The sequence below is a fragment of the Colossoma macropomum genome, unplaced genomic scaffold (assembly GCF_904425465.1).
Source record: "Colossoma macropomum unplaced genomic scaffold, Colossoma_macropomum, whole genome shotgun sequence".
NCBI lineage: Eukaryota > Metazoa > Chordata > Actinopteri > Characiformes > Serrasalmidae > Colossoma > Colossoma macropomum.
Genome location: NW_023494793.1, coordinates 9,731,999 through 9,744,538, shown reverse-complemented (window position 1 = coordinate 9,744,538; position 12,540 = coordinate 9,731,999). Strand labels below are relative to the sequence as shown.

Sequence of the window (12,540 nt, the reverse complement as noted above, 5' to 3'; positions counted from 1 at the left end):
TCTCACTCTAGAAGCTTCTTTGGCAGCACTGTAGGAGGCGGGTGGGCTACAGATAAAGCAGTGTGTCATGTGTCATGTGTCATATTGGCCGGAGTGCCCCTTTAAGTAACAATCAATTAAGACTCTTTTGTAAAATTATGTATAGCCTTTTAAGTACTTGATGAATTGTAGATTTTTTTTACATAACATGCCCCATCCCTGACTGCCCACCCCCCCAGCCCAGCATCAACTTACAGAGAAAACAAAGAATCCATGATAAACTGGCATTAATAAATATGCATGGGCAAAACAGAAACAGGCAAATAAATAAATAATACAAAACCAAAATTGTTCACAGCTCTCAGCGTAACATTTCATCGCTACCCTTTAATCTCAAAAGGCCTCACAATTGAACTGCAATCCCACACCTAACGGAACAGTTTGCTTTGGGATGAAAAAAGAAAAAAAAAACACCAAACAACGGCTCTGGCCGGGAACCCACTTTTCGTATCATTTGTATAAGAAGACACGGTTTAGCAGCCAAACATGTAACAGCATTGGCACAAGAAGGAGCTGGATTGAAGGCATTGGCACGAGCTGGCAAAGAAGGCATGCCGACCATTTTTAATCAAACGCATATTGTCCATTTTCAGCCAATAGAATGTGTGGGGGGGGGGGTGATGGATCTTCATACTGCACAGGCCAAAAGATTCACAAAAAAACAAACAAAAAAAAAATCCAAATAAACCTCCCTGTACATCGCATACGCACACTCTGTCGTCCACAGCACACATCCGCATTCACGCATGAGTCAGTCGCACGCAACACTCGCTCGGAATAGGTGCAGTTTCCTTCTCTCGCACACACAGACACAGCAGTCGTCAAATAAGTGACAGCGACCAGAGAACGAAATAGGAAGTGTCATTGCCATCAGCCCTTAGTCCCAAAGTATCACCCTGCTGAACGGTTAAACAGAGGGTGCGATAGTTCAGTTTATGGCAGAAATCCCCAGTTCTTGTAGAGAAAAGTGAAAAGTAAACAAACAGAAAAAAAAAACAATTCCAGATATCAGGAAGGGTCCTTATTGCCCTGATTCAGTCACCACAGTAAGTAACACCATTGGTATGGTTTTAGCAATGGTCTTAGGATCTCATGATCAGTCTTAGGAGTCAATTTAAGCACAAACACGTCTTCCTCAGCCATGTAAACTGTGTCCATGACAAGCATGTTTATTTTCTTCTTTATCTACCTTAAAGCAGTTCACTGTATTAGTAAGCAGGCTGAGCCTCTGTCAGATAACCTGCTGGAGAAAGACAATGAAGCTCTCCTCGGTCCATGGTAGGTGCTTTGTATTCAGCGAGCATGCTTGCATTAGGAAGGTGGAGAAGATGGGCATGGCAAGGGAATCACACACCCCCCCCCCACCCCGCCCCCCCATCCCCAGTGCCATCTGCAACCAACAGCTGTTAGGCTCCTTCAGTGAATCCTACATCAATTCATTCTATACACATGGCCCCCGGCAAAGTGCTCCACAAGAGCACTTTTTCTTCCCCTCGTTGTCTTTTCTCTACACGGAATTAAAGCTTGACAGGTATCAGGGAGGAGAATCAGTGTAAAAGTGTGTCTCTGTGATGTTTTTGTGTATGTGTGTGCGAGAATTCTGGAGGGGTAAAATAAGACTCTGGTTGGATTGAAATCCCTACAGAAATCCATACTTGTGCTATCCCTGAGGGCAGGTATTCTTAGAAAGGCGAAAAAAGGGAAAACACTATTACCTTGTGTTCCCTTTACTTTGTTATCCTCACAGGTGCACAATAACCTCTATAAAACAGGACGGGGTATCTGTCAATCGCAGTCCCGTCGAGATGTTCGCTCTCTCTTTCTGCTGTGCGTCTGTCGGATGAGTCCTGGTACGTAGTAAACCTGCAAACGTCCAGGAGGTCTTCTCCCAGATACAATGGCATGTGGCTATCATTTGACACATATTAAAATGTGCTTTATCATTGCATGCGGTCCTTGATTTGCAGGGGCTGCACAAAAAGCCCCTTATGTACATGGTTACAATGAAGTTATTGTGCTTTTTAAAAATTGTACAGTACACAGTTTTCCAGATTCTCGTACCGCAAAAAGATCGCAGGGCTAGTGGTCAGTCAAAAGAATGTACCCTTGGTGTTCTTGCAGAGTATCTTCTTGAAGGCTCTGCGGAAGTCTTTGTTGAAGATGGTGTAGATGACAGGGTTTAGGCAGCTGTTGCAGTATCCAATCCAGAAGAAGAATTTGAAGAGGGGCTCGGGGAGGGTGCAGACCTCTGGGCACACAGCCTGCAGGCTGTAGGAGAAGAAGAAGGGAAACCAACAGACGACGAAAACGCCAATGACCACCGCCAGCACAAAGGTGAAGCGCTTCTCCCGGTTCACCATGGCCTTGCGGCGGGCTGAGTTGGGTGTCCCTTCCTGCTTGGACTTCCGAGAAGCCAGCCTGGTGCCTTTCGCTGTGGCGACCATGTCTCTGTACTTCTGGATGGTGGCAGGCGAGTGGATACCAGCATTAGGTTCAATGCTGGGCGTCATGGGCATCTCCGTCCCCATCCCTCCCTGCTCCGTGTCGGAATCAGACGTTGAGCTTTCCCCGTTGTTGTTGTCGTGCTTCTTGCCAATCTTCTTCTCCTTCTTCCACCCACTGGGTTTTTTGGGTGCTGGGTCTTGCTTCTGGTTAGAGGAGATGGAAGGTGAGAGGGATGGGGAAGGCCCCAGGGGAGAAGAAGGGGTGGCTGGCGTCAAGGCTACAGAAGGTGAAGGAGGGGGCAGAAGGTTGTTGGTGATTGGGGTAGTTGCTGGCTGCTGCTTGGCCATGTTAAGGGACTCTACTTGAGGCACAGCAAGAGTGGGAGGTCGGGGCATAGTTGGGTTTTTCTGAGGGGTGCAAGGAGTACTTGCGCCATCTCCTCTGCCATTCTGAAGAGCCTTGGGTTTGTGTTGAGGGGTGGTTGCACTGGCAGGGATTTCCTTCCTTGGCTCCCCTGGAGGGCATCTTGTGCGCTGCTTGGCAATTTGGTAAATCCGCATGTAGACCAGGATCATGATCAGGCAGGGAGCGAAGAAGGAGCCAATGGTGGAATAAAGGATATACCAGCGTTCGTTGTTCAGCTCGCACTGTGGACACCCTGCAGAGTCCTTCCCTTTGTTCTTGTTCATGGACAGGAGAGGTGGGAAGGAAATGACCGCCGAAATCAGCCAAACAACTAAGATAGCGCACTTGATGCGGCGCGGCGTCCTCTGGGCACCATATGTCACGGCCCGGGAGATGGACATGTAGCGGTCCAAGCTGATGGCGCACAGGTGCACGATAGAGGATGTGCAGAACAAGACGTCCAGTGCCAGGTAGATCTCACACCACACTGAGCGGAAGTACCAGTAACCCATCAGCTCATTGGCCAGCGAGAACGGGATGATTAAGGTGGCCACCAGGATGTCGGCCGCTGCCAGAGAGACCAGGAAGAGATTCTGCGGACCCCTCAGAGAGCGACTGGTCAGCACGGCAATGATGACCAGGATGTTGCCCACGATGGTGAAGAGGATCATTAGTGTGATGGCTGTGGCGAAGGCTGCGGTTGCTTCAGGTGAATACGGGGGGAGTTTTATGCTCCGATTGACCAAAGGAAAGGCTCCGGCGCCACTACCATTACTGCCGGACAGATCCTCTTCAATAGAGCATGCACTCTCCATGACTGCTGTTCTGTTCCGCCACCAAGTGAAGACTAAATCTCAGCTTGGGGATTTTGATAGTCCGTCTTAGCCCTTTTTGGGTAAGTCTTTCTGGGAATTAAACTAGAACAAAAGTCAACGGACAATATCAGACCCCGTCACACACTGTCCAAAGCCTCGGTCACATTCATACATCCTGCAAACTCTGAGTGCCTTCCTCCCTCTCGTCTCCTCCCTTTAAGTCCATTTCTCTTCCTCCACAAGCCTAAAAATACTCCTAAGATAGGGATCAGCGCTGTTTGGTTTACACAGCTAAACACACTGATACATCCGTCTTGCTTGGAGCTGTTTTGACAGGGAAATTAGATTCAGAATTCAAATCTCTGTATGTAATACTATTTATATATTAGCAGCTGGGTAAGTGGAGACTGAGGAGTGTTACTGTGGGCTTGCTTAAAAATAGGTCAAGTTACAACCTATTCATATTAGAGTATAATCACGGATTAAAATAGGACTGGATTCAAAATAAAGCAATAATGCACGTGCGTATTACAATATTCACATCTGAGATCACACTATCAGCTGAACTGATGCAAAAAAACTCTCACCGGTCATTTTAACTTTGGCAGTCTTCATTTTCTGACCTCAGATGGGAGCAAGCAAACTAATAATTGAGGGCTGCTGGCGAAGCCTCAGTTATCCAGATGTGCGCAAAACCTTCAGAGCAGAACGATTTAGGCGCAAAGTAGCCAAAGTAGCACGCGGGCAAAGCTGCAGGTAAAAGCGTCCGCTGTGCGCGCGCGCGCGTGCGTGCTGCTCTCGCTGAAATATTCCCGTGCGAGAGAGGTGCATCAGAAAGCGCGCGTGCCCTTTAGTTTGTGCAGCGAGAGTCCGAGCCGAGCAGCATTTTCCTCTTCTCTCTTTGTTTTTGTCCGTCTTTTTTTCCTCTTCTTCTTATCTTTTTCCGCTCCTCTCGTTTATACTCCGTTGCCTCGTTTGTCTTTTATCTGAGCTGCAGTTCTTCCTGAGTGTGAGAGCCGCTCAGCTTTAATATTATGGCCCCCCACACCAGCCCCCTCCAGCCCCCGCGGGGTGCCTCTAAGCGCCGCCCATTGCTCTCTGATTGGCTGTTAGTTCTTGCCCAAAGCCCCGCCCACTGACTGTCTTACTGATGTTGCTGATGTTTATAGAGACCCCTGCTTACGGAACAATCACACTCTGTCCGAATACTCTCAGTCCCTCTCTCTCTCTCTCTCTCTCTCTCTCTCTCTCTCTCTCTCTCTCTCTTCCTTCCTTTCTTTCTGTTCCTACTACTTTCTGCTTCTCTATTTATCTTTTTCTTTTGCTTCCTCTCTCTTTCTCTTTGTCTTTCTCTCTTGATCACTTTTTCCTCTCTTTATGCTTTTTTCTTTCTTTCTACCTGTTTTTTCCTTTTCTTCTTTTTCTGTTTCTCCCTTTCAGTCTCTTTTTGTCTCTCATTGCCCCTTTTTCTCTCTTACTCTTTCTACTACCTTCTGCTTATCTCGATTCTATTTATCTTTCTCTTTTGCTCTCGTTCTTGATCACTTTTTCATCTCTTTATCATTTTTGCTATCTCCTTATGCCTGTCTTCATTCTGCTCCTTTTCTTCCTTCTTTTTGTTTCTCTCTTTCTATCTCTCACTATCTCTTTTTCTCTCTTTCTCTTTCTACTACTTTCTGCTTTTCTCTATTTATCTTCCTCTTTTGCTCACTCTTTATCTCTCTTGATCACTTTTTCGTCTCTTTATCCTTTTTCCTCTCTTTCTCCTTATACCTATCTGTCTTCATTCTTCTCCTTTTCTTCATACTTCTCTCTCTCTCTTTCGACTACTTTCTGCTTCTTTCTATTTGTCTTTCTCTTTTGCTCTCTCTTTATCCATGTTATCTTTCTCTCTTTATTTATCTCCTTTTCTTCCTACTTGCTTTTTTCTGTTTCTCTCTCCTCCTCTCTAACTCTCTCCCTCTCTCCCTTGCTCTCTCTGTCTCTCTTAGTTATCTTTCTCTGATCACTTTTTGCCTCTCACTATCCCTTTTTCTTTCTCTCTCACTTCTGACCTCTGCTATCTCTCTCTCTCTCTCTCTCTCTCTCTCTCTCTGTCTGTTATCATTATTATATCTTAATTAATTTCTCTTTCCATCTCTCTGTCTTAATTTAGCTCATTTCTCCCCTCCTTTTTTGTTTCTTTCTCCTCCCCTCTCTCTTTCCCTCTCTCATTTGCTTTCTCTCTTTATTCTCTCTCTCCATCCTACAGAGGCGAGATTACTGTCTGCTGAGTCTTGCAGCTCACAGTGATGAAGTTCGTCATGCACTCTTTTTGATCAAAGATCATTTGTGTGTTTTTATCAGATGAAAATGAACGTGTGCAGCTGGACGGATTCTGAGTTTGGAGTTAAATATTTGAAACAGTTTTCACTTTAAGACATTTAGGATGGTGGTTGTGTGTGTATATATATATTATATTATATATATATATATATATATATACATACATGTGTGTGTGTGTGTGTATGTATGTATATATACAAAACCTTGTATCTCCATTTTTTGTCATTTTTCAGTTTTTGGCATAATTTGAAAATGCCTGTTGCCCTTTACGTTGTGTGTTCCCTGAGGGGACATGCTGACAATCATCCCCGGACCCACTGCTCCCTTCATTATAACAAAGCACCACGTAGAAGATTATATTCTTATATTCTTGTGTTACGTTAAATTCTAATATTCTTGAATTATGAAATTAAGCATCTAAAACATCTTTTGGTGAATATTTTTACAGTTATTATTAAGTTGTTAAAATGGGTCCCAAATTTGAGACAACTTGTGAAAATGCTTCCATTTTGCATTCTTTTCTTATTTAATACATATTTTCTTTTAAAAAATGTATTCAGCGTAAAACAGAATGAAATAATAATAAAGTTCTTTCATATAAAGTTCTCTACTGTCAGAATTTCTCAGTATTTGGTTTGTCCCTCTTTTGTTTTGATTGAGGTTGAACAGCGGCTAAAAGTGTATTAAGTTTATTAACCCACTGAGAGTTTCTGTCCATGAGCTTCAGTGGAGAGAAAAACACTAAAACCATCACAAATTTGCTGACATTTGAATAATAATGTATAAATAAATAGCACAGAATCCTTAATTTTATTTTAGAGCCAGGTTTAAATTAAAACAGCCCCTGATTTTCAGGGTGGTCTCAGACTTTTGTACCCTATAATATCTGTATAAGGTTTGGTGATGATTGCTCAGTTTTGAACCTGTTTATTGTTGAATCCTGTCTGTTGTTTTGATTTTCAGTTATCTGAAGTAAAGAAGCAGCTGAGAGTTGAAGCACAGCCTGTAGAGCAGCTCCCGGAGGTCTACTGTCCTGCAGGTGTCTCCTCCAAACCCAGCACACCTGCTGTGTAAGGCGGAGGATGGCGGATGCATGTAAGCTCTGCAGGACTGTAGATGTCCGGCAGTGGGGCTGGTGACCGCTGCTGTAGAGGATTAAGGTGCTATGATCTAGGCTGATTGGGTTTCGGCCCATTGATCTGATTCTGACCGAGCGCAGGACACCAGCTGTTCAGCATTAAAGCATCGCTCAATGCTCAACCACCAGCATAACATCATCAGCCCAGCCTGACTCATAATAATAATAATAATAATAATAATAATAATAATAATAATAATAATAAACAGATTTGGCTACTAAACCAACAGCAAAATGAAGTACAAGACAGAATAAAATAATACAGAGAAGGTAAAAAGTCAATGTTCCACATTATTTACAAACAAGGTCATGAAGCTGTTAATGCAGCTGTGATTTACAGCAGCGCAGGTTTAAACTGTACTGAGAGAAACTTCATCTGTCTGCACACTTTCAGACTCAGACAGGGACCTTAAACTCATCTGAGTATCTTTAATATCTTCACAGTGAGCTTCAGCGCTCGAGCCAGTTTACACTCATTAACGATCCGTTTAGAGAAAAGACTTTATTATCATCTGAACTCCATCAAACACAAACACACCAACATCCTCTAAAAACAAATCAGCACGAACTTCATCTGCCTCAGATAACAGAGAGAGAGAGAGAGAGAGATAAATAGATAGAATGAGAGAGAGAGACAGAGAGAGAGCGAGGGAGAGACAGAGAGAGAGCGAGGGAGAGAGAGAGATCAACAAAGAAAGACAGAAAGACAGATCAAGATAGAAAGAAAGAAAGAAAAGAAAGAAAGAAAGAAAGAAAGGCAAAGAGAAAAACAGAAAAGGAAAGAGAGAGAGAGAGCGAGAGAGAGAGATAGAGGGAGAGAGAAAGAGAGAGTAACAGAGATAGAGAACAACAAGACAGAGAACAGAGAACAAATAGACAGAGATAAAGAAAGAAAGAAAAAGAAATGCAAAAAGAAATGCAAAAGAAAGAAAGAAAGAAAGAAAGAAAGAAAGAAAATGCAAAAAGAAAGAGAGGTAAGGAAAGAGACCAACAGAGAGAAGAGAGACATAGAGAGAAACACCGAGAGAGAAAGAGAAGGAGAGGGAGAGAGACAGAGACACCCAGAAAGAGTGAAAGAAAAAGAGACCGAAAGAAAGAGGAAGAGAGAGAGACAGACAGAGATACACTGAGAGAGCGAGAGAGAGAGAGAGGGAGAGAAAGAAACAGAGACTCAGGCAGAGAGAGGGACAGAAACACAGAGAGACACAGAGAGAGAGACAGAGAGAGAGAGACAAAGAGAGAGAGAGAGAGACAGAGAGAGAGAGAGAGAAAGAGAGAGAGAGAGAGAGGTTGAACCCCTGTGTGATCTGAGTGTCTCCCAGTTAAACAGTTACAGTCTGTTAAAGGGTGAGCTCTGGTTTCCAGGCAAATCTGGAGAACCTGATTCACCTCCGAGCAGCAGAGACTCCAGAACATCAGGAACATCAGGAACCTCAGTCAGATCAGTAAACAGGTCAGCGGGATGAAAACACTGAGTTTTAACACTGACAGTTTATCAGACATGGTGAGATGTGTAATGAGCGATTGCCCACTCATAATAAAGGCCAGATGGCATCACGCATCAGCCCCGCGCGCGCTTCCTCCGCACGGCACCGCGCACGACTCCAAGGATGAAGTGGTTTAATGCTCTCTTCAGCGCACAACACACAACCAACACTTTAAAAGCCCCTCCAGTTAAAACGCCACGTAGCGTGTTCTTGAGCCCGTAATGGACGCGGACGCTCGCTTTTGCGTTTTTTGCGCCAAAGAGCGCAGCACAAAAAGTCAAAGAGTGACCTGAGTGACAGCCTGGAGCGCACTTCAGCGCACAATCACCAAATTAGCCGTGGTAGATGCAGTTTAGTAACAGAGAGAGAGAGAGGAGAGAGAGAGAGAGAGAGAGAGAGACCTTCAACAGAGTGGCGGGTCTCCGCGGCTGTGCACTGAGGAGACGGATGAGACAGAGAAGGCATGACTGCTCCTCCATTAAAAACGTGGAGAGTGCTGCCACCTAGCGGACAAATAAAAGCATTTGCTTTTGTATGTAAAATAGGTTCAATAACATCATAAAATTGTTACACGGATCTCATAATGAATAACTGTACATCCATATATATATATATATAGATATATATATATATATTATATATATATATATTATATATATATATATATATATATATATATATATATAAAATTGTTTTATATATGTAGAGAGAGAGAGAGAGAGAGAGTGAGTGCTCCTTCACTCCTTCTCAGAACTTCAGGGTGAATGGGCGGAGCTAAACCGCTGTATGCTGATTAGGCAGGTACATAGAAATTTCTCATTACGAATATGATTTTATAACAAAATGATAATTAAAATGATTCAACTTACAGTTAACTTAAATAAAGTGAAAATATCTCACTGCGCTGGTGGATATTTTATGTCCTTGTAGTTTTAATTCTTGAAACAAGCAAAAATTACCTGCCAGTTCTGATAGATTTCACCTGATAAGATCACTTTATATGTAAAATAGGTTTAATATCATAATATTCATACACTGATCTCATATCCAAACGAACTCAGACAGTCCTTCTAATGAAAACTGGAGAAGGAAAGAAAGAAAGAAAGAAAGAAAGAAAGAAAGAAAAAAAGAAAGAAAAGGAAATAGATAAAAAGAAAAAAGAAACAGGAAACGAAAGGGAAAAGAGAAAGAAAAATGAAAGAGAGAGAAAGAAAGAATGAAAGAGAGGGAGAGGAAAAGAAAGATAAAAAATAAAAAAGAGAGAGACAGAGAAAGAATGAGAGAGAGAGAGAGAAGAATAAAGGGAAAAAGAAGAAAAAAATGAAAGAGAAAGTAAGAATGACATTGAGAAAGAATACAAGAAAGGAAAAAATGAAAGAAAGAGAGAGAGAGGAGAAAAAAGGGAAAAGAAGGAAAGAACGAAATAGAGAGGGAAAGACAGAATGAAATAGAAAGAGAGGAGAGGAAAGGGAATAAGAAAGAAAGGATGAAATAGAGAGACACTAAGAAAGAAATAGAGAGAGAAATATAGACAGAGAGAGAGAGGGAGGAGAAGAATGGGACTAAGAAAGAAGGAATGAAATAGAGAAAGAGTAAGAAGAAGAGATGAAATAGGGCAAGAGAGGAAAAGAAGGGGAAAAAGAGAAGGAAAGAATGAAAGAGAGAAAGAGGAGTACGAATGAAAGGGTCTGATGTCCCCCACCTGATTTACTTCACTCTCTGATTTAAACATGGGGCCAAATCTAACGCTGGCCTCAAACTAGGGATCCTCAATAATCCCATTGAAATGATATCAGTATCAGGCGGATGATCAGACATGACTGATACGGCGCTGATCTCCAGGTGATGCAGGTGAAGCTGGGTCACTGTGCTGAAATGTCTGCATTTGCTTGTCCAGGTAGAATCAATCAGAACTGCCCCATTATATAAATGTTAGTGTATCAGAATCAGCAGATCCGTACGTGAAAAATGCATGTTGGCATCAGTCCAGTTTCTGTATTGATACCTCTGACTATTTCTGACATTTCACCTGGATTACTGCGTTCCAGTGATTTATTCCTACCGGGGAAATCTGGGGGTCAGTTGATCTAATTCGGAGATTTTTAAAAAAATAATATATATTTAGTTTTTTTCGGTTTAAGGGTGGAGGTGGGGGGCATAATCCATTTGGCTTTTAGAGGAAAATATATATTTTTTTCTTTGGAAGTGAAAGTGTAGATAACAGTAGTTTTGGGGCAAGAAGTCCCCCCAGCTAAGGGGCAAAGACCCTTTTATTATTATTATTAGTAGTAGTAGTAGTGGTGTAGTAGTAGTAGTAGTAGTAGTAGTAGTAACGGTAGTAGTAGTAGTAGCAGTATATTCTTAGCAAAAAAGGTTGTATCAATAGTGGAACCCTTTTTGGTACTATATAGAGCCCTTTTCAAAAAGTGTCCTATATAGAACCATCTACAGCACATTCTGCATCAATCTGAAGAAAATCTTAAGATTTATGGAGAAACCTTGAGCGCAATACCCACTCCGCCCTGTAGACGGTGCCAATACGCCATTTAGGCAGCAGTCCACTCGCTATTATACCCCCAAGCATAGATATACATGGATATACACAGGTATGTATATCTATGTCCCCAAGCCCATTGTCCATTTTTCAGGGGTGCTGGAAGTCCTGTATTCGTTATTGGAACTACTCTAATGGAAACTGACCGCTATGTAGCACTTTATTTTGAACTCGCCGACAGACATCGTTATGTTATATCAGAGCACCATTTGAAACGTGTTTTAAAACGCAACAGACTTTTCAGAGAAAGAGTTACACAGATATACCCGAGGGCTTGTTTTTTTATTTAGGAGCAGCTACACATTTCTGGACAAATTAATGACTGTAGGTGGATGTATGTGAGGGTGTTGTGCCCACTCTGGACCCTAGATGGCAGCAATACGCTGGTCGAGGAGCGTCGTTCACTTCTGTTGCGTTTATAACACGATTCAAATGGCGCTCTGGTATAACAATATAATATTATTAATATAATTCGGTCATTTCACAGGCAGGAGGGTTTTTTCCATCTTAGAACCTCAACCCCCACCCCATGTCCTATCAGGGGCTCCGTATTAGTCAGTGTAAATAACATGAAATAGCAAAGCCAGTTGGGCAAACATGGAAAAGAGATCAAAACCCTCCTAAAAAATTAAATTATATGAGTTTGAAATAAAAAAGTGAGCTGAGAACAAAACGAAAAACTTGAGCTGCAGCCACAGAACATGTAGAGAAGAATTACCCAGAACTTGGAGAGAGGAGAATTACCGCTCTGCAATGTCTTCCGGTTTTTTCAAACGCTAGAGGGCGCTCCCGAGCGAGTCCAAAATGAATGGGTTGATATGGAGAATTTGAGCAAAATCATAGTTTATAAATGCTTAAACATTTTTAATGTAAAAGAATGCAATGACTTCCTGAACCTAAAACATTTTAACACTGCTGTTTTTAAGAGCTTTTAAATTCTAGTTATTGGAGTTTTAACGGCGCCTCATGTATTAATAGTCCTTACACTCCTTAATCCGTGTAGATGTTCATAATAGATTATCACCTTATTACACGAACCTGAAGTTAGGTTGTTATTTGCCAGCTTCTTGTTCGAATTTTCCAGTTCCACCTTAAATGGTGCAGCTTCAGGCACCAGAAAGTGAATGCTGCACCATTTAAGGTGGAACGGGAACACAAGGAGCTGGCGAATAGGAAGCCAACTTCAGCTTCGTCCTTCTGTGTGTAAAGATTAGAAGTGATTCACACACTGATGGATTTGCTGATTGTGTTTTTACCGGAGCTCGCGCTAAACTCACGTCAGGTGCAGACTGAACGGCTAATTATCATGATCAATTATTAAAGAAATAAAAG

General features: G+C 42.4%; 1 protein-coding gene across 1 annotated transcript; it reads right to left on the bottom strand.

Annotated features, from left to right (window-relative positions):
* Positions 1 to 303: 303 nt before the first annotated feature.
* adra2b (adrenoceptor alpha 2B) lies at positions 304 to 4,422 on the bottom strand. Its single transcript, XM_036578432.1, has 2 exons — positions 4,292 to 4,422; positions 304 to 4,028 (listed from the first exon to the last, which is right to left on the bottom strand). Exon 2 carries the CDS (start codon positions 3,702 to 3,704, stop codon positions 2,130 to 2,132), a length of 1,575 nt encoding a protein of 524 aa, XP_036434325.1. The 5' UTR covers positions 3,705 to 4,028; positions 4,292 to 4,422; the 3' UTR covers positions 304 to 2,129.
* Positions 4,423 to 12,540: the final 8,118 nt, after the last annotated feature.